Raw genomic sequence first — 27,808 nt, 5'->3', positions numbered from 1 at the left:
ATAGAGACAGAAGTGCAACTCAAAGAGGAGATCCCAAGTATGCTGAGGAGAGAGAGCTTTACTGACTGGACAAAGTTAATTTCTCACCTTTTCAGGCAGAGACATGCCCTTCCTTCCTCCACCTCCCCTTCGGCATCCCCACTCCACTGTCAGACTTCCTTATCGGGTTCTTTCTTACTTAGCTTGGAAAGCTGCAATCCTCTGACTCTGGGGCTGCCCCTCTGCCAATCCACCCTGCCAAAGTCTCTGAATTAACCTTCCTAAAGCATTCAGCTGTAGTGAATTCAACAGCTCCTCACTATTGAATAAAACCTAAACTCCTTGGCCTGGCAGTCAAGGTACTCCTGTAATCCAGGCTGAATTAATCTTAACATCTGGCCCATCCCTACCATTACTCTAAGTTATTCATCCAACAAACATTTATTCGGTACCCACTATATGTATGACACACACCTATTATGTATATTCTGTTCTTAGCACCAAAGCACAGATAAGAAAGGAAAAGATTTGGATCTTATCTTCAAGGACCTCACAATTTAGTGGTATTCGGCTTAGAACAGTCACAAAGGTAATACTATAGAAGCACAAAGAAATGAATGATTAATGCTCTTCAGGAGGGATCTTAATATACATACTATGTAATATTAGTCATTAAAATTACATTATAGAATATTATTTATTGGATGGAAAAAGTTCACAATCTATGATTAAGTCAAGCAAAGCATGTTACAAAATATGATCCCATTTTTTTAAAGTATTTAAATGTATGGGTTTGTATGCATAGAAAAAAACCCACATTAAATGGTAAGTTACCATGCTAAATGGTAAGTTTTATGTTATGTATATTCTACCACACACACACACACACACAACTAATTACAGAAAGTCTGCTCCGAACACCTAAGACAGCAGGAAGGCTTGGCCATGCCACTAATGTTGCCTGGCAAGTGCCTAAAATAACTGAGTCCCAAATGTATCACACATAGCTTATTCCTCCAAGCTTTGCTGCTTACCTGTATTAGGCCTGGCATAATCTCTGGCAAAAGCAGGTTAAGGGTTTCCTTGGAAACTCTCTCTATCACTTTTGTTTGCATTTTGATTGCAGCCAGATTAATTGGGTAATCTGCAGTTTGGATGATGGGACAGAGCACTTTGATGCACTGCTCTGGACTGATTGAAGTGGCCAATACTGACGCAGCTTCCTCAGCAGATCTCACCACCTAAAACAAAGAGGTCAACATTTAGCAGGGAAGTAATTTTGTAAAACGTATACTGTGGCCTGGATGTATATACACTTCATGAAATAAGTCCTAGGACGTGATATCTGGGATTTTCTTTGAAAACACTAAACAAACAAACATAAAAGGTGAGGGTACAGATAAAACAGGTTTGGTAAAACGTTGATAACTGTTGAAGCTAGAAGATGGAAACATGGTGCTTTTTTACATCATTCTTCCTTCATTTGTGTTCTCTTAATGTTGGCTTGATTCAGTGATTAAAAGCAACTTTAACATGATATTGTGGTCTAGCTCTGCAGGGGAGTGGAGGCTCTGTCCACCTAGACTACACTGTGACTGGAGTCCTCTGCATCAGCCACGCTGAGACCCTGCTCATTGTTAGGACCCTCAACTCCAGGAGGGCTTGTGCCTTTTATCAAGTTATTAACAAAATAAAATAAAAATCATTCCATTAATATGTTATCAAGTTAACAGGCTATTTCCCCTACTGTTCATAATGATTTTCTTTCCTTCTATATTGGACTTGGGGAGGGTAAAACACTGGTTCTGCAATGAAGAGAAGAAACAGTTATCTATATTTTTATTGGAATCTGTAATCTCTAAAGATGGTCTTGAAAACATGTAAAAATTATTGCCTTTGCTGCTACTTTGGTATTGTCTCATTTGTGCTCTCAATCTGTGAGAGGTACTTAGAAAGGTATAGTGGAAAATACACTGCAAGTCAGAAGACCTAGGGCTAATTTCAGCTCTAACAGCTTAAGAATGTCAATTTTATCTTTGGTAAAAACTGGTATGCTACAAGCCCTCATTTAGGTCAGAAGGTGGATAACTAAAGTACAAATATTACATAGTTTTTTTAAGCCTTCAGCAAGATGCTACAGATATACCACTACTAAACACCAAGTGGATATTTTAAAAAATCAGATTAAAAATCCAGGTAGATTTAAAAGTTATGGCTCACTCTCCTGTAAGATTCACAGTCACAGCTTCTGAAAAGTGAATTACCCAGAGGGTTTCGATTTTTTCATATCCTCACCAACATTTCTTCATGTGTGTGAAGTGTGGTATTTCATTGTGGTTTTAGCTGCATTTCCCTAAAGACTAATGAGGGTGAGAATCCTTTTATGTGCTTATTGGCCATTTGTATATCTTCTTTGAAGAAATGTCAACTCAGATCCTTTGCTCGTTGAAAAACTGAGTTATTTACCTTTTCATTGTTGAGTTATGAGAGTTCTTTATATATTACGGTGGTTAGTCCCTTATCAGACATGGTTTGCAAAAATTTTCTCCTATGTTATGGGTTGTCTTTTCACTTTCCTGAGAGCATCCTTTGAAGCACAAGAGTTTTTAATTTTGATAAAGTTCAATTTACTCTTTTTTTCCTTGTTGATTATTTCTGCTTTTGGTATTGTATCTAAGAAACTATTGCCTAACCCAAGGTAACAAAGATTCACACCTATGCTTTCTTCTGAGAGTTTTACAGTTTTAAATCTTATACTTAACTTTAATCTATTTTGTCTCACTGCTGTTTTAACTTTCTTTTTTTGACTTGTCTTTTGCTTATGTATTGCTCTGATGCTTTCTCTTAGAGTTGCAGTCCTTATTTTTTTTTTTTTTTTTTTTTTTTTTTTTTCCTTGCGTTATGCGGGCCTCTCACTGTTGTGGCCTCTCCCATTTGCGGAGCACAGGCTCCGGACGCGCAGGCTCAGTGGCCATGGCTCACGGGCCCAGCCGCTCCGCGGCATGTGGGATCTTCCCGAAACGGGGCACGAACCCGCGTCTCCTGCATCGGCAGGCGGACTCTCAAGCACTGCGCCACCAGGGAAGCCCATGCAGTCCCTATTTGAAACTTGCTTTTCTAATTATTTTAATAAAAGTCCTTATGATTATCTCATCTCACTGATTATCTCATCAGTGTCATTGGTCATGATGGGGATATCCTGACTATAATGTAACCAGACAGGTTTACAGGACTCTTTCAGGAAAGCTGTACTCATTGTTTTACTGAGTAAACTTTAACAGACATCTAGCTCCTACAGGCAATTTACCACTTTAAAATAACAATGATTCTTATCGTCATTAGTTATTTTAAAAAAACGAATTCTTATTGGTAAATGGAAAGTGAAGTTAAGATTGGTGAATTCTAAGTGGAAATCTAAAAGTGAATGATAGGAGAAAATGAAGTCAGATGAATTATATCCTAGAGCTCACCTATTTTAGGTAAAAGGCCATGGTATCAATATAAGTCGTTAAACAGAAAAGATTATATGTTTGCTTCTCAATGAGATACTACCTTGAACATTAAGAAAATGCTTGCTAAGAGTACTTTCAAACAACGTTTGTATGTTTCATGCAATAATATCAGAAGTACTGTCAGGTCACTTACCTCCTTATGAGGATCTTTATGTGCTTCCAGTGTTTTCATGACAGTCAGTTCTGCATAGTTTTTAAATCTTGCTGGTTGATGCCTTAGGATTTCTCTTAAAACCTTTAATGCCAAAGCCCTGATTGTAGGCTAAGAAAAAATATTTTAATGTTTTTAATATTTTGGGTTGTAGACGATCTTTATATTTTCCATTTCTGTAACTTAAGGGTCTTAATATGGGTTGGGGGAATTGTAGACAACTGCATAAAATATGCGGTATATTAGGCAATTAAGTTTTCACATCTCTAGTTGAAAACTAATACTTCTTAAAGAAACCAAGAACCACTACATTCTATTAAAAAGGAAGTTTTACTTTTGAACAACTAATTCAAATATGCAAAAACAAGTACTCTCCTATAAAAATTTTGTCAGCAACCTTTCATTTTCCCTGTTGTCAGCAGTTGAAAATCATTGAGCTGCTTGGTTGGGAAGAAAAAGTACTTTACAGTGAAAATTTCAGGCAGGAAGAAGCAGCAGACAAGACTCATTTTCCCAATTTCCAAATCTGTGTAGCACTTGATTAATAGGCAATGACAGGCAATCCAAGACAGGAAAAACAGGCTATTGTTTACATATTCTACCATTTTACCTCTTTATCCCCAAGGGTTTCAAGCAATAAAAGTAATATTGTTTTGAAGTGTTCATCCCAAACACTGAAAGATTCTTCCTGTGTCAGTTTCATGAGTTCATAGAGGGCGATTTTTCTTTCTTCTACACGTTCATTATGGTTAGACAACTCCTTCAATAACTCTGCAACCAGGGCAGAATGGTCTAGGGAAAGATCTGTCATAAGGACATGATGTTAATTCTGTAACTTTACAGGTCAACTTTCACAAGTATGGGGATGACAACGTTATAACATCATGAACACAAACAGAAAGTTGCTTGTAAAAAAAACCCCCCAAAACAAAGAAAAATGACCAAGAAATATTCTTTTCCATTTGTCATCCCCAAAACCTCAATGCTAGTTTAAAACCATTTATAATAAAAATTCACAGGAGAATTGTATAATGAACCCCCATGTACCCATCACCCAGATTTAAAAATTATTAAGATTTTACCATTCTTACATCATCTTTGTACCCCCCCCCCGCAACTTTTTTTCTGAAAAATTTTTAGCAAATCCCAATGTATCATTTCATCCTTACACACTTCAGCATGCACTTCTATGTTGTCATGCCAGGAGGCTCACAGTGTCTGGGTACTCAATTTTCAGCGATACTAATAAATGATCACTGGATTTAACTGGTAACAACTTGATCCCACCATTGTAAAGTTCCCCATCAACCTTTTAACTAATGATTTCACCCACTGATGTTGCTAAATCAATTATTTTATTAGGAGTTAAAAATGGGTTGGAATTCTTCTTTGAGAGTGAGTTTATCAACTAGAGCTATTTTGATTGCCCTGAGATACAGTTTGATAGAAAAGGCAGAATACCTAATATATTTCCCTTTAAATTTCTAAGTCAAGAGTTGGGCCCAGTGGTTATCAAGGAGTTTTCATTTGTTTTTGCTTTCTTTTTTTAAAGTATAATTATGAACTCATGAATTTTATGAATGTTAAAGGACACATTGTTTATTTTTCAAAGTCATCAGATAATGCTTTGAGAAATCTTTGTAGGAAAGACAGTTAAATCCGAAAGTTCACACTAGAACATTAAAAAATACCAGAGTTCTTCCTAAATTCTTTTGCTGATAAAATACATGATAAATTCAGGTTTGAGGGACTTGGGCAGGCATTTGCTTGAGCTTGTGCCATAGATTCTTTTCCCTTCTAACTCATTCTCTGGAATAAAATAATCACAGAACATGGTGCCTGAGCCTAGAAGGTACACCTGGGGTCACTCCCTCTCCCAAGTCTCCAGGAAAGACAGCTAACACTGTGGAGCTGTATTCTCTGTGGCTTCACTTGGCATGAGTATGCTGGCCTTTTGGAGAGGGTTGCTGCCTACAAAAGGAAATGCTCAAGAGGAAAGAGCACTTTTCCCAAAAATGAACCTTGAGGTTGTAGTTTGCCAGATGGTTCACAACTGGTCCATAAAAACAGAAGCTACTGTGCCTCAGCCTGCCAGCTGGTTAGCCACTGACCTAGAGATACCAATGTCCTGACATTATAGGTCTCAGGGAACCCACAACTACAAGAAGGGAAAGAAAAGTTATATTTCACTTAAGAGAATTCAGAAACCTGAGGAAAGGAAATCAAGCTGAACTACTAGAACAGATGACTTCTACTGGAATAAAACTAACAGATGATAGGGAAGGGAAATTGAACCAAAATGTAATGATAATATTCACTGCCTATAAAAAAGGAAGTTTGTTAGGACAACTTTTGTGGAACTATAATAAGAGCACAAAGAACTTCTGGTCCCCAAACACTCATACACAGAGCACAAAATGTGATTACTGAATTTAAAAACGTGAGATAATCTGGAAAGAATGATCACTGAGGAGAACTAAATTAGGGTTTTGGAAGATCAGGAAGAACCTCTGCAAAATGCAGAGCAAAACCATGAAAAATAAGAAATTTGAGTTCAAAGATCTTAACTTGGAGAATAAAAACTGTCTTATAGGGCTTCCCTGGTGGCGCAGTGCTTGAGAGTCCGCCTGCCGTTGCAGGGGACGCGGGTTCGTGCCCCGTTTCGGGAGGATCCCACATGCCGCGGAGCGGCTGGGCCCGTGAGCCGTGGCCGCTGAGCCTGCGCGTCCGGAGCCTGTGCTCCGCAAATGGGAGAGGCCACAACAGTGAGAGGCCCGCATAACGCAAGAAAAAAAAAACCAAAAAAACAAAAAACAAAAAAAACTGTCTTATAATAATTTCATTTGTATAGACCAACATTAGAACAATATTGCTGGCTTAACAAGAACTACTGCAGCAGGATCAATACATCTCTATAAACCACTCAAAAATCATTCCTGTGAAGTTACATTATCAGACTTTCAAAGATGTCATAAAATCATTCTGATAAGAGTATATTTTATTTCAGTTAAATAAAGGGAAATCTCAAGAAAATGCTTTGTTTCGAAGGAACTCAGTTCTCCTCTTCATGAATACAGGCTTTGTAATTACTCTAGAAGATAATTAGAAATGACATGTCATATAACGGTCTGGACAGATGACTGACAGGAAAATAACTTCTGCCAAAGAAAGCACATAAATTATTTGTTAAAAACTGAACTATTTATGTCATACAAATGAGATAAACCTAACGTACTGAATTAATTAAGATAAAGTATAATCAACTGTATTTCCTCTTCTGACACATAGAAGCATTGTTGTTCTGTGAAAAGAACACAGGCTCTGGAGTCTCACCAAGCCTCTGCCCCTTAGCCTTTGTGTGATAGGAGCACACTCTCAATTATTGTGGAGGCTGGGTTTTCTTATCAGTAAAATGGGAAAATAGCACGCCCTTCCTAGGGTCATGGTGAGGACCTGGGCCTGAAATATGAGTCTCCCTTGAATAACAGTATCATCCTCACTAGAGGTAGTACATATTCTGGAATATTATAGTCCCCGGTAAACTTTACAAAGGTCATAATTAGAGCTGGCCATTAGTGGGTTTGACTTGTTAGTTTTGATAAATGTATCACTAATGTGTGTATCTGTCTGTAATATGTACAGACACATCTGAGTAAGAGAGATACTTAATAAGTCTCAGAATTTTAAAACAAATTCCTACTTGAACAAAATAATTATCTCCTGCCAAAAGTTTTATATTTTAAAAACAAAATAAGGAGAAATTTTACTTGGGGGCAGGGCATAAAAGAAAAATTAAAACAGCAAAATGGAGGTCAATACATTAAAAAAGATAATGTCAGCAATGTTTACAATAAAATAATGTCAAGTAAGGTCTTCCCCACCTCAAATTTAAAAAAGAAAATAGACAGTAAATGAAAACAATTGCTATATGAAGCTTGGAACAACTACTATTTTGGTGTAACTGAAGGCTTATCTATCTTCAAATGTTTCAGAAGTCCATCAACTATTATGCTGTGAAGAAATAACATTCTCAAGTTCAAAAATATTCTACCCAGTTAGGTTTCAGTTATATAATTTCCAAAGATATTTTCCTTTAACAAATGAGAAATATATGATCCTTAGTAAAGGAGAAGAGAATTAGACAATAAGGGGGCGACCTTGCTAAGTTGTCATAATTTTGTGGTACTTGTGATATATCAAGGCTCAACATGAGAAACTGGTAAAAACACAATTCCTCAATCTCATAAAATGAAGATATTTTTCCATTTATCAAAATTACAGGCCTGGGGACAGATCCCCAGGCAGAGTATGGAGGGTTTCCACACGTGAGAGTGGGAAAGATAGGGTTTCAGAGCTCAGCTAGAATAAGAAGCGTGTCCACATGTAGTGGCAACCAGGTGTGATGTGTCAGAGCCCAAGCAGAATGGCATTGAGGCCAAGGAAGTTGAGGGTGGAATGGTAGAGCCCAGCAAGGTGGGGAGTGCATCCGCGCAGGTGAGGAGGTGGTGGCAGAGGTGGAGAACTGGCTGCACACAGGAGGATTGATCAAATAAGTAAATATATTCAAGATAACGGAAGTCAGGTTTCTCACAGGGGGTTATTAATATGGAAAGGGAGAAACTAAAATTAACCTCATGGTGCTAGACTAGAATTGGAGTTATTGGTATAAACACATAGCTTTTGACAGATACAGTAATAGATATAAATCAGCATGCATGCATGTATACACACGTACGTGCACACATAAACACACACACTCCCTAGCTCTAGTCACTTAAGAGGTCTGGGGAGTAGTGATGTCCCACCAGCATTGAGTACACCTAGTGCCCAGACTTCAGTCTTTAAAGACAATTTTCTGTTAAAAGAAACCAAGGATCGATCCTTGGAGAAATGGTTGATTCCAGGACTGAAGCAAGGACGGTATAAGATTTTGCTGTGTCAGAATGTAAGAATGGGGACATGTTAAAAGGACACAAAAGCCAGCTTGAATGGGATCCTGATGGTCAAATTAAGGAAAATTTGAGCATCAAAATAAATAAAAACAGTTAAACATTATAGCCCATTGAATACAACAGGAAACTATGTGTCTGTACAGTTATAAATATTTATTTTTTTTAAATAAATAAAATTTAAGTTTAATGAGGAACAGGATATTTACAGTTTTAAAGTACCTCTCCACAAAACACTTATTAACTACAAAATGAGTAACTTCATAGTGGAGAAGCCTGTTAGCAGCACCATAATCAAGTGATCAAAATTACATCACCAATCTTGGGGCAAAGGGAAATCATGTGTTAGGTGAAAGATGCACTGACACTTCTGTGATACTGATGCCAAGAGTACAAAATCTGAATCCAGTCATCAGAAACATCAGACAAACCTAAATTGAGGGAAATGCTACAAAATAACTGGTCTTTAACCATCAAAAGTGCCACGGTCATGAAAGCCAAGAAAAGACTGAACACTGAAGGAGACGTGATGATTAAATGCAACAGACATTCTGAACTGGATACTCCACTATAAGATATTATCGGGACAAGTGGAAAAGCTCTAAGGATGGGTAGTTATTAATGTAGCACTGATAATTCCCTGACTTTGATGAATATTTTGTAATTATGCAGGACACTGTCTTTGTTTATAGAAAGTATGTCCTAAAGTATTTGAAGTGATGGAGCGTCAGTTTGGCAACTTACTCTCAGATGGTTCAAGAAAAAGTTCCTTCTACTGTACTCCCAACTTTTAAGCTTTTGACTATTTTGAAATAATACTTTAAAAAAACCCCTACATATATATATATATATATATATATATATATATACACCTATATAGTGCCTATATATGTGAGATATACATATATATAGCAGAGCCGAAGCAAGAAATGTCAGTTGTGACCTCTGTGCATAAATACTTTAAAACCAATTTAAATTAAGCTGCTAAAGCTAGGTCTCAATCACCAGGCTGTTGCTACTACGCAGGGTTCCAAGGGCACTTTGCTGCTAGGTCCAATTCATACACTTCTGTTATGCTGCTATCATGACTAAACCTCAACAGCATAGTCAACTATTTATGATAGATTAAAATACACCAAAGTGCATAATTGTGGCGATTTTATAGATTCTTATGTAATTTAGACAGTTTGGTATGTTGTCATAATTTTGCCTTTGTGATATATGTGATATATTAAGTCTCTTAACATGACATGTTGGCCAAAATATGATTCATTGACCTCATTAGTAATCAAAGAAATTCAGAAGTGAAGATATTTTTCTATTCATCAAAATTAGAAAAATTAAAAAATAATCTGATATCTAATTTCTCAGTCTTCCTAACAATAAAGGAAATGCTCATTAGGATAACCTATTTTATATCCATCACAATGACAAAAAAATAAAAACACTTAAACATTCTGGGTTGGTGAGGAAATCAGTACTACTTAAACTGGCCAAGTGTTTTGAGTTGGTAATTGGTAGTAACTCTCAAAACAAACTTACAGATATCCCTTAATTGGGCAATTCTATCCCTAAAAATCTCTTAGAATTACCTGTATGTGTACATAAATTTTATGCAGAAATATGTTCACTGACAGCAACACTGAGGGAATAAAGGGAAAATCAGAAATTACCTAAGTATGAAATCATGACAGTGTTGAGGGGGAGACTTTCAAGTTTATTTACATAAAGTTATATATTACTATACATTACTTAGTTAAGAAAAGAATTAATGGATCATGTAATTTGTAGAGGAAAAGAATGTAACTCCTTACTATTAAAAATAAGTAAAACATTTACAGTGTTCTGTACTTTATAGTCAGTTCTTATACACCTTATCCAAACCTTACTGCATACTGTGATCAGAAGGGCAGGTAACATAGCATCTCCAACCTAGGGACAAGTGAGATTCAGGAAGGTCAACCAACTTCCCAGGTGATGCAGCATAGTGTCAGAGCTTAGACCTAAGCCAACTCCAAATCTTAATGGTAGCTTTTCCCATATTTGGTTCTTGAATGTATCTTATTAAAGAGTTTATGACTTCACACTCAAAAGGCTATTGTAAAGAATGGGTATCCTTTCAAAGGGTTTTGTCATTCTGGTATAAAAATTAATAACTAAATGAAATGTGTCTATAGATAGACTAAATTTATAAGCTACAACTGGTTTCAGTTGTTTCTGGGAGGTCACTGAGGTTTTCTTGATTTCAAGGATGATATTAGGATGATTAATCTGTCTCTTATTCAGGGTCAGAAAACCACCAAACCACTAGAAATAAGCTCCTAGAAGATGGGAGAGAACATTCCCACCCCCAAAGATCCTTATTTTTTAGTGAGTTACAATAAAAGAGCATGCATATTTCATTTGCTTCGTTGATTATCAGTCCTCCAAAACACAGACAGTAGCAGCAGGACCCAGGACATACCATCAGGAAACTGGTCAGCATCATCATCAAACATGGCTTCCTTGAGGGCAGACTTATTGAAGGGACTGATGCTATCTGAGTAGTTATACGGATTATAGTCTCGAGAGCGTGGAGAGGAGTGAGCAGGCATCGAATGGAGCAATGAAGTTTTATTATCAAGGGCTGTTTGGCTTGAGTCAGTAGCATCACCTCCTGCTCTTGGGTCAGACATCCCAGGACCACCACATGTCTATTAATGGGAAGCGGAAGGCAGAGCAAATTAACTCCTTTTTAAATCTCTTTGAAATTCTAAAAAGATATTTCCCTACTGCTTCAAAGGCTGTTTTAAAAAGGTAACAATAACCAGCCAAAAAAAAAATTAAGTAATGGAAATCAACACGATGAGTTAAAACTTACATGCAAAAAGTCACAGTTTATAAAAGAGATGTAAGGAAACCACAGCCATAAGGGCAAATAAGAACTGTAAAATAAAATAAAATAAAATAAAATAAAAATAAAAACTGTCTCTCCTCCTAGAGAATAGACTTGAGGACAGGGGAGGGGGAAGCGTAAGCTGGGACAAAGTGAGAGAGTGGTAGTGTATATATGGACATATATACACTACCAAATGTAAGATAGATAGCTAGTGGGAAGCAGTCACATAGCACAGGGAGATCAGCTCGGTGCTTTGTGACCAGCTAGAGGGGTGGGATAGGGAAGATGGGAGGGAGGGAGACCCAAGTGGGAAGAGATATGGGGATATATGTATATGTATAACTGATTCACTTTGTTATAAAGCAGAAACTAACACACCATTGTAAAGCAATTATACTCCAATAAAAATGTTAAAAAAAAAAAAAGAATGCTGTCTCTAATGATTCCTATAGTTTCCTTGCCAGTGGCTTGATCAAGCAGTATATACAACGTGACTAGCAACAGTTTCTCTATGCCAGTTAAAGATACAAGAGGACTTTCATTAGCAACACTTTCATTAGCAACACAGAACTAAAAGCTCCCAGATTTCATTATTAAGGTTGTAAATTATACAATGACAGTGTGTCCAACAAAGTAGAAAAAAACCAAATTAAAAAAAGGTCTACTTAAGAAAAAATAAAAACGTCCCAAAAAGACTGCATAACTTTTGGAAAGATGCCTGATTGAGTTCGGGTACATTAACATACTTATCAAAATATCAATTATGATCATCAATATCACCATTACCGCCATCTACTGAGCAACTCTGTGCCAAGTCGTTAGCTAGGTGCTTCACAAATATCCTTTAAATATTTGCTGTGCGCCTTTTCCATGCTAGGTATTATTCTTGGCACTGGGGATATATTCTTGAACAAACGAGAGAATGCTGTCTATCCTCATGAAGTTTACATTCTAGTGGAGGGACAGAGACATTAAGACATTAAGAAAACATAATGAATAAGTAAAGTATGTGGTACAGTAGGAGGTAATTAGTGTATGGGAGGCAGTACAGTATTAAAGGGATCATGAGTGCCGAGGTGGGAGAGAGGAGGCTGAAGATTAAATAGGGTGGTCACTGAGAAGCTCCTGGAGCAAAGACTTGGAGGAAGTGAGGAAACTGGCCATGGCTATCTGCAGGAAGAATGTTTAAGGCAGAGAGAATAGCCAAGACAAAGGCCCCGAGGCAAAAGCATGCCCAGCACAGTGGTTAAGAATCTGCCTGCCACTGCAGGGGACACGGGTTCGATCCCTGGTCCGGGAAGATACCACATGCTGTGGAGCAACTAAGCCCATGTGCCACAACTAATGAGCCTGCGAGCCACAACTACTGAGCCTGCACACCACAACTACTGAAGCCCACGAGCTCTAGGGCCCGCGTGCTGTAACTACTGAAGCCTGCATGCTGTAACTACTGAAGCCCATGCGCCTAGAGCCCGTGCTCCACAACAAGAGAAGCCACTACAATGAGAAGCCAGTGCACCACATGAAGAGTAGCCCCCGCTCGCCACAACTAGAGAAAGCCCGCATGCAGCAACAAAGACCCAACAGAGCAAAAAAAAAACCATGCCCAGTAAGTTGAAGGAACAGCAAGGAAGCATGTAGCTAAAGCAGAGGAGAGTAGCAGGAGATGAGGCCAGAGAGGTAAAAAGGGAAAAAAGTCTACTGTATAGACTGTGGCTTATATTTTGAAGATGGAGTCAACAGATTTTCTGCTGGACCGAGTAGGGAGGATGAGAAAAAGAGATGGGACGAGATCTGTCCAAGGTTTTTGGCTGAGCAACTAGCATTGCTATCAACTGAGATGGGAAAGATCAGGAGTTCAAACAGGCAGCTGGATGTGTGAATCTGGAAATCAGGAGAGAGGTCTGGGCTGGATGGAGTCATATGATTTATTATATGAATAATTTTTTTTTTTTTTTTTTTGCGGTACGTGGGCCTCTCACTGTTGTGGCCTCTCCCGTTGCAGAGCACAGGCTCCGGATGCGCAGGCTCAGCAGCCATGGCTCACAGGCCCAGCCGCTCCACGGCATGTGGGATCTTCCCGGACCGGGGCACGAACCCGTGTGCCCTGCATCGGCAGGCGGACTCTCAACCACTGTGCCACCAGGGAAGCCCTGCATAATAATTTTTAAGGTATGTAGTAATATCCCTATTTTCCTTAGGAAGACATGGAGGCTTAGAAGTGATAATCTGACTAGTGAGTAAATGCCAAACTCACTTCTGCCAGAATCCACTACTTGGCCTCCTGACACTGTACCCTGCTATCACTGGGGAGAAAGTCTCAATTAAGCAGTGACTCTTACTAACCTGTTACTGGTACCATAGGCAGCTTTTGGGGTAGGGAACCTCAAATACGAGTGGTAAGCAGGTTTTTGGCATCCAGTTTACTAGGCTCATCTGCCATACAGGCACGAGGAGAAAAACAATAGCAGGAAAGAAGTCAGGAAGCAGAGCAGGGAGCCCTGTAGAGATTTGCTGAAGCACTGCAATGCTCTATAATTTTGTAAACACTGAGAAACCACAGATTCCACAGGAAATGGTGGGATAGCTTGTTTTGAGAAAAGTCTAAGCTGTGAGAGAAAAGTCTAAGAAGAAGCAGAGTAAAAAAAAAAACTTTTTTGTATAATGGCAGGGTAACAAACTGAGCAATAATACTCACAAATGTCAGAAAGATGGGTCATAACATTCTTAACTGGAACCGCAGAAACTGATGAAACAATCACTATCACTACACTGAACAGGAATAAAAAAGGTTTAAACACCTTATTTTGTCCTACAAGAGCCATGTGATCTGGCCCATGTTCCTATACTGGCTTTCATCCTGGTTCTCAACTGTACAAAGCTTGCTCCCATCTAAATGTCTTTGCACTTGCTACTTCTTTTATGGAATTCTTCTCTCCTCGATCTTGTATGGCTTTATTTAGGTCTCAATGCAAATGTCATCTTCCCTTACAACTTAATCTAAAATAGATCACTTTACATTCTAACCTAGAACTCCAAAGTACTCATCTCTACCCAAAAATATACGAGGAACTTGAGGGCAGCGACTCTGCCCAGAACAGTGCCTGGCACATGGTAGATACTCAGTAAATACTGAATAACTGACCCCTGGAAAATTATCTTTGAAAATGACAGAAAGCAAAGTTTAAAAATAAAACAAAATCAAAAACTCTTAATGAAAACATGTGCAATGTAATAATGTTCAAATACTCACTGAATCGCCTTCATCTTTTTTAGAATCCCTTTTCAATGGCTCATTCATATCTTCTTGACTGCGGAAGCTGAAATTCTGAATTGCTTCAGTGACACCTCTAAGAGAGCTATAAATATCTTCAGAATTCATATTTTCTGTGTCATAATCAAATGCACTATGAAAAAGACAACAATTAATTTTTATTTATGTGTAGTTTTAAAATACAAATACATTTGAGGAGATTACACAGGATATTTATAAAGACAGGATTAGAGAATGTATATGCTCTAAAGCATAATTAGCAAAACGAAACCTGACAGCTACAAATGGCTAAAGAACATGTCCCACTGATTGCCCATCAAGGGCAGCTTACAGTGACTCTAGAATGCACAGCCCTTAACAACTGGTTTGTCATTTCACCTTCAAAAATGTTCTGACTAACCAGAGGCCAGCAAATTACGACCCCTGAAATCTTAGAATTTTTTTTACATTTTTAAATAGTTGAGAAAAAAATCAAAACATTTCATGACACAAGAAAATTACATAAAACCCAAATTTCAGTGTCCATAAATAAAATTTTGGAACATAGCAATGCTGATTTATTTAGCTATTATCTACGGCTATTTTCACACTACAGGAGCAGAGCTGAGTAGAGGTGACAAAGACTGCATTGCCTGCAAAGCCTAAAATATTTACCATATGGCCCTTTACAGAGAATTTGCTAACCCCTGTGGTTAACTCACAATAATAGTACTGCTTAAAGAGGAGATAAATGTATTTTATATAAATCTGTAAGAAGGCTGAGTTTTGTTTTTTTTTTTTTTTGCGGTATGTGGGCCTCTCACTGCTGTGGCCTCTCCCACTGTGAAGCACAGGCTCTGGACGCGCAGGCCCAGCGGCCATGGCCCATAGGCCCAGCCGGCCCGCGGCACACAGGATCCTCCCAGACTGGGGCACGAACCCGTGTCCCCTGCATCGGCAGGCGGACTCCCAACCACTGCACCACCAGGGAAGCCCGGCTGAGAATTTTTAACAGTGAACGTAAGTGTTACTGATCTGAATTCTATAATCAGATTCTAAAATTCAACTGAGTATGGAATTTAGCCATCAAAATTGTCACATATGTATAACATGGAAAAAACAGGCTAGATGATAAGTTTGCAATTGATCTGCAGTATAATGAAGCATCTTATAATTGTAATGAATATGATGAAGTATATGTTATGATATATGGTTAATAACAAAACTCAAGCTAGTAAGTACAAATATGACCCACTAGACAAAGTATTTTAATTTTATTTTATTTTACTTTTTTTTGGCTTTAAGGCTTGTGGGATATCTTAGTTCCCCCACAAGGGATTGAACCTGTGCCCCCTGCAGTAGAAGTGTGCAGTCCTGAGCACTGGACCGCCAGGGAATTCCCTAGGCAAAATTTTTTAAAAGGCCAGGAGATGGGAAAAATGTTAATCCATTAATGAGTTAAGAACTTCATCTGAAATATAGCCCATGCTTGAACTGCACAAGTGTGTGAAAATTTCACATGTCTTATTAAGGATCAATCTCACAGTCACATCTTTTCCTAACTATATATATTGCCATTTTATATTTAACCCTTCCCTATTTTTTTTCTTTATTTTTACATTTTCGTCTATAAGGTTAATTTTTCTTCTATTTTTAGAGGTGGGTGGCCAATATTAGATCTAAATATTCATCATTATAACTTGACATCACCACTTATATTATTATAATTGAAAGACACAATTGGCAATTAATGGATTTATACAGCATATCTGAGAAACATAACTATGCTATTTAACGCAACAAGCAGTAATTTCCAAAAGCTGTGTCCCTAAGTTTTCCTGTCACTTACAAAAAACAGTTCCATATCCTACATATTATTATCATCTAAAGGGTTAAGTTTTGGAATAAACATTTTTTGAATTTGCTAAGTTTCTATGTGTCTAAGACCTTTCAAGTTGAGTAGAAATCAACTGGAATTATATTAATGTCTGTTTTTCTAAGAATGGGGAATCTGCAAATACAAACCATGATGGAAAATAACCCTTTTATTACCTTGGAGATAAAGTATTCTGCGACGTGTTGGTAGGAGAAGTAAGAGGACTGGACCAGTTGGCTGGTGACCGTGGTGTTGGCCTTGTCAAAGGACTCCCCATGGAACCCTGATGGATGGAGTCAAATAAACATTAACATATGACAGGTAGTTCAACCAAAAGGCTCTTCAGGAAGCCATACAATCAAGATGTTGAACAACATGAGAGAGCCATACTTATAGGTCATTATTTTAAATATTCATGTACTTATCTCTAGTTTCTGTGGGAAAAAACTTTCTTCCCATTCAGAAATCTAGCTCTTTAAGCCTTTTTATTGTTCTCCTCACACACACTTCCTTCTCTCAAATATTACCACAATATCTTTTTCCTCAAAGATAAAACAAGATCCCAAATTAACAATTTTAAATTAGCTCCCTGCTCTGAGCCAATTTTCCTTCCTCCAACCATTATGAATGCTCAAATTCTGTTCCCTCTTGAGTTTGATTTACAAATGAATTTTACAAAGACACCAAAGGAATAGAATCCGGTCATGTTAGTAATTTGCCTATCTCTTAAAATATAATGAAACAATACTTTATCCTTTTATTTTTTAAAATTTTTTAATTTTTATTTTTTGGCCATACCGCACAGCTTGTGGGATCTTGGTTCTCTGACCAGGGATCGAACCCAGGCCCTCAGCAGTGGATGTGAAGAGTTCTCAGCAGTGGATGTGAAGTGTTCTCAACACTGGACCACCAGGGAATTCCCCCTTCTTTTAAAAAAACTGACTTTGGTCCCAAGAAATTGTTCTCAGATTGTTCTCCCCTTAGACATTACCTCAATCCTGCCATAAGTGCATCTACTTTCTCCTTTATCCATTAGCAAAGGTATCGCTCTCTTTGTCTTTTTAAAACTTAAGTTCAATTCTTCAGGCATATTATGTAAATGGTCTGATACCATTTAAATACAACATTAATGTTTCATTTACTCAGATCTTACTTCTCCAAAACAAAATCCTGTGTTATCCAACCACCTATGGGCTGACAAGTCTGTTATTATTAAATGTGAACACACCCTTTAAAGCAATACCCTCCTCGGGCCTTATTTGTTATTCCTGGAATAAATCATCCTTTCTGGTCCTCAAATAAGGACTGGTTCATCTAAAGAGCATGTCCTAATTCTCACGGCTTGCAAAGCTGATGCCCTCATCTAAGTTCTGCTACGTTTCACTTTCCTTGTTCATACCCTGGCCACCGTTCACCACCATCCTAATACGTACACCAAATTATAATAGAAACATGATAGGCCTAAGAACTCTATTCTTGCCAGGAAAATATTTAATTCTGCCCAGAAAATGCTGCCCACTGCAGATACAAAAATTGTACATTAGATCAAAGTTTACTTCATGTAAAAAAAACAAAAACAATTATTGTTAACCAGTCATCACACTATACAATGGCCAAGAAAATAACTGAAAAATACCTGGGTTCCATTGCCAGTGTTTCGAAGGTGATTATGAAGAAGTTTGGTAGCACCATCCTGAAAAGTTTTTGGTAAAGCTCCTAACAACATTGTAAACTCTGGGGTATTGAGTTCAAATAAGGAAATCAGGACTGACTGCGCTGCCTAGAAAAGAAAGACATACAAGAAGCATATGTGTGTATATTTTGGTTACTCAAAGGAGACCATTTTCTTCACTCAACATTTCTGTTCAATAGTGCAAGGCCATCTTTCCCAGGGAAAAAGATGTTCTTATATGCTTTAAAATTTCTTTGCTGGAAGAATAAAATCAAAAAATATTTGACTTACCATTTATTTTTTGAACGTAAGACAGGAATATGAAAAGTATAACAAATACGACCTAACAATCAATGGCAAAAGTCAACCAGACAGTTTCTAGGATTACTCTGTCAATATATGCTCCTACTTCAGTTTTCCTAAAAAAATTATTACAAGAAGAAAGATGGATGGAAATAAGGAACTACATCCCTAAACTATACAAAGCCCATCAAGAGCAACTTAGCACTTTAATTTTCATTTTCTCAATATAGGATTCTTTTTTAACATATTTATTTCTTTACTTCTTTTTGGCTGTATCGGGTCTTAGTTGCAGCACACAAGATCTTTCGTTGTGGCGTGTGGGCTCTAAAGCACAGGGGCTCAGTAGTTGCGGTGTGCAGGCTCTGTAGTTGTGGTGCGCAGGCTCCAGAGTGTATGGGCATTGTAGTTGCAGCACGTGGGCTCTCTAGTTGTGGCACACAGGCCCAGTTGCCCTGTGGCATGTGGAACCCCAGTTCCCTGACCAGTGATCAACCCATGTCCCCTGCATTGGAAAGCTGATTCTCAACCACTAGACCACCAGGGAAATCCCATTATATGATTCTTAAATTAACTAGCTGCATTTAATCTTCTCTCAAAGGAGCTAATCTTAACAAATCTACAATTCGAAGCTAAAACTAGTCTAATGTTTCTGTGGAAATGGGAACAAAAGAAAGGTTACTCAGATCAGTTAAGAAAACATAAATTTCCTTTCTTCTTATAAAGTAATCAATTGAGTTATTAAAAGCTACACTGTGAAATTCAGATTACACAGAAACTTAATTGAGAGGAGAAAGAAACCCAAATAGTTCACGATCATGACTTGTATGTAAATGTGCACATCTTGTTCTGGACCCTTTCTGACCCCACTCTATGAAAACCTAAGTGTTCCATGTTTATGACATCTAATAAACAACAGGAGGGGAATGGTGAAGTTAAGTTACATTGGCACAATGACATACTACACAACACAGCCTTGAAAGATGATGTAGCTCTATACATGAAGAGATTGGGAGAGGACTATTACATACTGCTGAAGAAAAAAATTATAAAACACTGGTAACATATTTTGTTAAAAACAACAACAAAGTATACACTGTGTGGGTGTGTACTCTAACATGTTAACAGTGTTTAAATAAAGCTATTTGCATTTTGAAACAAAACTTTATGATCTTGTGTCTTTTTGGAACCTAAACAGTGAAAGGATCTCAAGTTAATTTGAGCAAATGAATTAATAATTGTTAAGGTATATTTTATTCCACCTAGATTTTATTTTGGTGTATGAGATGCAGCTTTATTTTCTCTCTAGAGACAGACAATCCAACTGTTCCCAAACCAATGAGTGTATCCTTTCCTCATGACTCAACGTGATACCCTTATCATGAACTAATCTTCTATATAAACCTGTTTCTCTGGATCCTCCTTTATATTCCATTGATCTTTGTCTATTTCTGCATCAAATAATACAGGTTTAAATCTCATGATTTAAAATGCAATAGCTTTATTTATTTTTTATTTTAATTTTTAAATTTATTTTTGGCTGCACTGGGTCTTCATTGCTGTGCGCACGCTTTCTCTAGTTGCGGTGAGCAGGGGCTACACTCTTCCTTGTGGTACAAAGGCTTCTCATTGTGGTGGCTTCTCTTGTGGAGCACGAGCTCTAGGCACGTGGGCTCAGTAGTTGTGGCACACAGGCCCTAGAGTGTGTGGGCTTCAGTAGTTGCGGCGTGTGGTCTCAGTAGTTGTGGCTCACAGATTCTAGAGCACAGCTCAGTAGTTGTGGCACATGGGCTTAGTTGCTCTGTGGCATGTGGGATCTTTCTGGACCAGGGATCGAACCCGTGTCCCCTGCATTGGCAGGTGGATTCTTAACCACTGCACCACGAGAGAAGTCCCTGCAATAGCTTTAGTATATTTTGATGAAGTCCTTTATTTGTTAGTTTAATGTCACATTTATTTTACTAGCTACATTTTACATTTATTTAAAAATATAATTTCTAGTCTTTAAATAAAAGTAACACATACTCATGGATTAAAAAAAAAAAAAAAAAAACCTTTAGAAAAGGTTTTATAGTTCTCAATCCCCTGTTCAGCTCTCCAGAGAGTTCTTTGTAGTGCTTGTTTTTACTGATTGTTAGGTATACATGGGCTTAAATAATTATTTCTTGATTTATCAGTTAGAAACATTTTCCGGTGATTTCCTACGACATTAGATGAAAACTTAGGTTCCGTTCAACATCAGCCCTACCTCTCCTACCCTCTTCTCCCTTACACAACATAGCTAGTCCATTTTTGTCACATTAGTCAAAATAATGTTTAAAAACATAAATCAGATCATATCATTCCCTTACTTAAAACATGTCAATCAATGGTTTCTACAGTCCCATCAGTATTCTTCGTCTTGGAATATCCCCAATTCTTAATTTTGATGAAATCCAACTGATCTATTTTTTCCTTTTGTTGTTTGTGCTTTTGGTTAGAATCCATTGCGAAATCCAAGGTCATGAAGATTTATCCCTTGTTTTTTTTTTTTTTTTTTTGCCATATGCGGGCCTCTCACTGTTGTGGCCTCTCCCATTGCGGAGCACAGGCTCTGGACACGCAGGCTCAGTGGCCATGGCTCACGGGCCCAGCCGTGTGGCATGTGCGATCTTCCCGGACCGGGGCACGAACCCGCGTCCCCTGCATCGGCTGGCGGACTCTCAACCATTGCGCCACCAGGGAAACCCTATCCCTCTTTTCTTTTAAGAGTTTTCTAGGTTTAGCTTTTACATTTAAGTCTTTGATCATTTTGTATTAATTTTTGTATATGGTATGAGGTAAGGGTTCAACTTCATTCTTTTGCATGTGGCTATTTAGTTGTCCGAGCACAATTTGTTGAAAAGACTATGATTTCCTTATTGAATGGTCTTTGCACCCTTGTCGGAAATCAGTTGCCCATAAACACAGGTTTTTTTCTGGACTCTCAATTCTATTCCACTGGTCTTTATGTCTAGCCTTATGTCAGTACCACACTGTCTTGATTACTATTACTTTGTATTAGGTTTTGAAATCTGGAAGTGTAAAGTCCTCCTACTTTTTTTTTTTTTTTCAAGGCTCTTCTGGCTATTAGGGGTCCCTTGGAATTCCATTATGAATTTTGGAATCAGCTTGTCAATTTCTACAAAGCTGGCTGGGAATATGGTAAAGATTACACTGAATTTGTAGATCACTTTGGGAAGTATTGCCATCTTAAGAATATTAAGTATTCTGATAAAAGAACATGGGATGATTTTCCATTTATTTAAATCTTCTTTAATTTCTTTCAATATTATTTCATAGTTTCTACTATAAATTTTGCACTTCCTTTTAAAAATTTATCCCTATTTTAATCTTTTAAATGCTACTGTAAATGGAATTGTTTTATTAATTTCATTTTTGGATTGTTCATTTCAAGTGTTTAGAAATACAATTGATTTTCATATATTGATTTTGTATCCTGCAACCCTGCTGAATGTGTTTATTAGTTCTAATGGTTTTTTAGTGATTCTGAAGGATTTTCTATACATAAAATTGTATCATTTGCAAACAGAAATAGTTTTACTTTTCTTCCTTTCTCTCTTTCTTTTTTTTCTTTTTTCTGGCCTAACTATCCTGGCTAGAAACCAGTGAACCCTGCTACAATGTTGTACAGAAATGGTGAGAGCACATATCCATTTCTTGTTCCTGACTTTATGGAGAAAGCATCCCATCTTTCACCATTAAGTAGCTGTGGATATTAGTAATAGCTGTAGAGGTGCCCTGTATTGGGTTTAAGAAGTTCCCTTCCCTTGACAGTTTGTTTAGTTTACGATTTTTTTTTTGTTTTGTTTTAATCATGAAAGATGTTAGATCTTGCCAGATGCCTTTTCTGTTGAGATAATCATGTGGTTTTTGTCTTTTTACTATTGATGTGGAGTACTACAATGGACTTTCAGATGTTAACCTTACATTCCTGGGATAAATTACATGTGGTCTTGGTGTATAATTCTCTTTTTATATGTTGCAGAATTTGGTTTGCCAGGATTAAAAGGGTCCATATTTGTAAGAGACATTGATCTGTAGTTTTCTTTTTGTGTGTGATGTCTTTGGGTTTGTTATCAAGATAAAACTGTCCTCACAGAATGAGTTGGAAAGTGTTCCTTCCTCTTCTGTTTTTTAAGGAAGAGTTTGTGAAGAACTGATATTAATGCTTGGTAGAACTCACCAGTTAAACCATCTGAGCCTGGGCTTCTCTCTGTCAGTGGTTTTTTGATTACTAAATCAAACTCTTTACTTGTTCTATTGACTTCTTGAGTCAATTTTGGTAGTTTGTGTCTTTCTAGAGATTTGTCCATTTCATCTAAGTTAACTACTTATTGGCATACAATATTGTAACATTCCTTTATAATCCTTATTATTTCTGTAAGGTTAGTAATAATATTCCCTCTTTAATTTCTAATTCTAGTAATTTGAGTCTTCTCTTTTTTTCTGTCAATCTAGCTAGAAGTTCATCAATACTGTTGATCTTTCCAAACAACACAACTTTTGGTTTCACTAATTTTCTCTATTGTTTTTCTATTCTCTATTTTATTAATTTCTGCTTAATCTTTATGTGTTTTGTCTTGTTTGGCTTGGTTTTAAAAATTGAAGCACAGCTGCTGTACAATATTGTATGTTACAGGTGTACAATATAGTGATTCACAATTTTTAAAGGTTATACTTCATTTATACTTATTATAAAATATTGGCTATATTCCCCATTGTACAATATATCTTTGTGACTGATTTCATACCTAATAGTTGGTACCTCATAATTCCCCACTCCCATATTGCCCCTCTCCTGCTGGTAACCACTAGTTTGTTCTCTGTATCTGTGAATATGCTTCTTTTTTGTTATATTCACTAGTTTGTTATATTTTTTAGATTCCCCATGTAAGTGATATCATACAGTATTTGTCTTTCTCTGTCTGACTTATTTCACTTAGTATAATGCCCTCCGAGTCCATCCATGCTGCTGCAGATGGCAAAATCCCATTCATTTTTACGGCAGAGTAGTATTCCATGGCATATATATACATCATATCTTCTTTATCCATTCACCAGTTTTTTTTTTTTTTAAAGATTATTATTTTTTTGATGTGGACCATTTTTAAAGTCTTTATTGAATTTGTTACAATATTGTTTCTGTTTTATGTCTTGGTTTTTTGGCCCTGAGCCATGTGAAATCTTAGCTCCCTGAGCAGGGATCAAACCCACAGCCCCTGCATTGGAAAGCGAAGTCCTAACCACTGGACTGCCAGGGAAGTCCCTTCATTCATCTGCTGATGGACACTTAGGTTGCTTCCATCCATATCTTGGCAATTGTAAAAAATGCTGCTATAAACATTAGGGTGCATGTAGTTTTTCAAATTATTTCAAACATTTCAAATAGTGTTTTTTTAAATTAATTAATTAATTTACTTTTGGCTGCATTGGGTCTTCGTTGCTGTGCGTGGGCTTTTCTCTAGTTGTGGTGAGCAGGAGCTACTCTTTGTTGTGGTGCAAAGGCTTCTCATTGCGGTGGCTTCTCTTGTTGCAGAGCACAGGCTCTAGGCACATGGGCTCAGTAGTTGTGGCTTGTGGGCTCCAGAGCACAGGCTCAGTAGTTGTGGCACACAGGCTTAGCTGCTCCATGGCATGTGGGATCTTCCTGGACCAGGGCTCGAACCTGTGTCCCCTGCATTGGCAGGCGGATTCTTAACCTCTGTGCCACTAGGGAAGTCCCTTTTCTTAGTTTTTCGAGAAACCTCCATAGTGTTTTCCACAGTGGCTGCACCAATTTACATTCCCAAAAACAGTGTAGAAGAGGGTTCCCTTTTTTCCACATCCTTGTCAACATTTGTTATCTGTGTTCTTTTCGATAATAGCCATTCTGACTGATATGAGGTGATATATCACTGTGGTTTTGATTTGCATTTCCCTGATGATTAGCGATGTTGAGCATCTTTTCCTGTGCCTGTTGGCCATCTGCATTTCCTCTTTGGAAAAATGTCTATTCAGTTCTTCTGCGTATTCTTCAATTGGGTAGCTCTTTTTTTTTTTTTTTTTTGCCGCACGCGGGCCTCTCCCTGTTGTGGCCTCTCCCGTTGCAGAGCACAGGCTCCGGACGCGCAGGCTCAGCGGCCATGGCTCACGGGCCTAGCCACTCCGCGGCATGTGGGATCTTCCCGGACTGGAGCACGAACCCGTGTCCCGTGCATCGGCAGGCGGACTCTCAACCACTGCGCCACCAGGGAAGCCCCTGGGTTGCTCATTTTTTTGATGTTGAGTTGTATGAGTTGTTTATAAATGTTGGATATTTATCCCTTATTGGTCATATCATTTGCAAATATTTTCTTCCATTCAATAGGTTGTCTTTTTGTTTTGTTTATGGTTTCCTTTGCTCTGCAAAAGCTTTTAAGTTTAATTAGGTCCCATTTGTTTATTTTTATTTCCTTTGCTTTAGGAGATGGATCCAGAAAAGTATTGCTGTGATTTATGTCAGAAAGTGTTCTGCCTATGCTTTCCTCTAGGACTTTTACAGTCTTACGTTTAGGTCTTTAATCCATTTTGAGTTTATTTTTATATATGGTGATAGAGAATATTCTAATTTCATGCTTTTACATGTAGCTGTCCAGTTTTCCCAGCACTAGTTACTGAACAGATTATCTTTTCTCCATTGTATATTCCTGGCTACTTTATCATAGGTTAATTGACCACGTGTGCATGGGTTTTATTTCTGGGCTCTCTATTCTGTTCCATTGATCTATGTGTCTGTTTTTGTGCCAGTACCATACTGTTTTGATTATCCTGGCTTTGTCAACAGAGGCAGATACAGAATGCAAGAAACGAATGATTAGGGTTGAAGAGAAGTCTCAGGAAGAAGGTGAAGAGAACAGAGGAGGGTCTAGAAAGGAACTCCCCAGAAAATAAATAACTTATGTTTTTGAGCATATGGAAAATCTTAGCCATGAACATATGACAGAGATGTTGAACCTAACAACAAGTACTTAAAAAATACGTGGGGAAAAAAAAAGGAAAATGAAAAGGTAAATTATTAACACCAGGACAAATAAAGCTTCTGTAAGGAAGGAGGCTGTAATAAACCACTTGGTGTAGGGGTGAATACTTCCACAGTCAAAATTAAATCTTTTCTATTGAGTACCAACAATTGATTCATAAGTATTTTGAAGGTTAAGGGGAAAGACATAGGAAAGGACAGGGGAAAGTTAAGTCTTAATTTACAAAGGTAGACAGACATATATATGACTAAATTTATCAATGGAACAATAAATAATGCCTAAAATTAATAAATCAAGAAACAGTGCAAGCTCTTATTTGAAATATATAGGTAAATGTGAGGGGAAAGATTTGGAATATTTTGAATGGCTATAAGATTAGAGGTTGGGAGGACTGTTTCAAAGACAGTTATCTTTAATTATAAGTTTGAAAATTATACTCATATTAATTGGATAAAATTTAAAATAAAATTTAAAAGAGAAGATATTTTTTAAAAAAGGTCTTTATATCACCAGGTAGATAACTCTATGCTAACTGGTAACATCCTGAAAATATTAGCTTCCTTCACTGGCAATCCAAAATGACTGACTTGCTTTTCTAATTTATCTTCTAAATCTTAAATTAAAACATACCTTCCGAACATCAGAACTTTTGGGTTCTGTTGTCCAAGTGATGACCCGAGACACTGCCAGGCGAGTTTCACTGGAATTTATAAAATCTCCTGGATCCATCTGTTTGGCCAGCGTTTCTATGTATTTAAGAATAGCAACCTTCACCTGCGGAGGGATGCACAATGAGAGAGGACAATCAGCTGGTCATTGAGGGGCAATGAGAACACTTCAGAAATAATTAGGTGACTTTTTTTTTTTTTTTGGCTGCGCTGTGTGGCATGTGGGATCTTAGTTCCTCCACGGGGGATCAAACCCATGCCCCCTGCAGTGAAAGCGCTGAGTCTTAACCACGCGACGGCCAGGGAAGTCCCTAGGTGATTATTTTTTGACAAATACAAAATGAGTAAGAATCAACAACAAAAGAGAAGTTATACAATCACTTACCTACCAGAGGTACAAGTATATGAAAATGTGGATTTTTTTCACACACAGCAGAACTTATAAGTTTCATTCCCCGTGTTTGAACTGCTAAAGACTCTCTTGATAAGATTAGACACTTCTCCTTGAGTCTGACTTCAGAGATTACAGCTGACTCTTGTCTAGATTTCCCTAGGAACCAGTCTTTATAAATTGAAGTACAATTTGCCTCTTGGGGAAATCAAAGAATTTTGGAAATAAGGTATTATAAATCAACTGGGTAATCAAGGTGGGCAATACAGGTTTTTGGCAAACATACAGTAAGACTCACACAATGAGATCAGGTTCCTTAATAGGTCCATCAACTGCTAGAACTACGTCTCAAAATAAATGTGACAAAAAAGTTTTACAAAAGTACCACTGGAGAAGAGACAATACTTATCTGTATAAAAGAACTATCATATATGAGTTTAAAAAGTCTTATTATTCTCCCAGGAATTCCTGATGCGTGGGTGGCATGGTGGGTAGGTGTGTGGTAGGATGCAGGCTTCAAAGTAAGCAGGAGGTGGGGCAAAGCACACATGCTTCTCTCTTAGATGCAGCCTTCTTTATCCTTAGAGTAAGCCATTGCTAAATAATCTCCCCTTTCTCAGGTATGTTGGGGTAGAAAAAACGTTTGAGAACCACTGTTTTTAAAGTCACATCTAACATTCTAGGATTTCTAAGTAATGGTTCTCTAAGACTTTACCAGTGCCCTTTAGAAATGGTACCTGGCACAGTGCACAGTCCTTGTATACAGCAGATTCTAAACACATATTAAATGCTGATTTGCTGACTTAGAAAAAGGAAGGTTTAAATATATGATTAAAATAGTGACTTTAAAAAATATTGTCAAAGATTAAGGTAATCAGGTTTTCTATACTCCTTCCCTTATTATTGATCTTAAGATGTCATTTTTCTCACTCAATCCAAATAAGGTCTCTGGGAAGTACTAAGCCAAGTTAATATACAGGAAGTAATATGTTAAAGTTCTGACTCTTGTACATTTTCCCCCTTCTGCTTCCAGTTTAAAAAAAAAGACAGAATGCATCAACTTACATTCTTCATTTCATAATAAATGAATTTTAAGAAGTAACTATAACTTTAAGAAATGTACTGAAAAAAGAATTAAC

The 27,808-nt window shown here is 37.5% G+C and overlaps 1 protein-coding gene across 2 annotated transcripts in view; it reads right to left on the bottom strand.

The window, feature by feature from the left end:
• The window catches only part of CLASP2 (cytoplasmic linker associated protein 2), a 181,653-nt gene that overhangs the window by 4,013 nt on the left and 149,832 nt on the right, over nucleotides 1–27,808 (bottom strand). For both annotated transcript variants that reach the window (XM_007447690.1, XM_007447689.1), the window contains 8 exons: nucleotides 26,241–26,384; nucleotides 18,235–18,378; nucleotides 16,775–16,881; nucleotides 14,723–14,876; nucleotides 11,056–11,284; nucleotides 4,253–4,446; nucleotides 3,625–3,753; nucleotides 1,014–1,220 (listed from right to left, as the gene is read on the bottom strand). In XM_007447690.1, the coding sequence (XP_007447752.1) occupies nucleotides 1,014–1,220; nucleotides 3,625–3,753; nucleotides 4,253–4,446; nucleotides 11,056–11,284; nucleotides 14,723–14,876; nucleotides 16,775–16,881; nucleotides 18,235–18,378; nucleotides 26,241–26,384 (1,308 nt within the window). The remainder of the gene's footprint in view (nucleotides 1–1,013; nucleotides 1,221–3,624; nucleotides 3,754–4,252; nucleotides 4,447–11,055; nucleotides 11,285–14,722; nucleotides 14,877–16,774; nucleotides 16,882–18,234; nucleotides 18,379–26,240; nucleotides 26,385–27,808) is intronic.

This window comes from Lipotes vexillifer, unplaced genomic scaffold (genome assembly GCF_000442215.2).
Source record: "Lipotes vexillifer unplaced genomic scaffold, Lipotes_vexillifer_v1.1 scaffold73, whole genome shotgun sequence".
Taxonomy (NCBI): Eukaryota; Metazoa; Chordata; class Mammalia; order Artiodactyla; family Lipotidae; genus Lipotes; species Lipotes vexillifer.
This window is presented reverse-complemented; position numbering and strand designations above follow the sequence as displayed.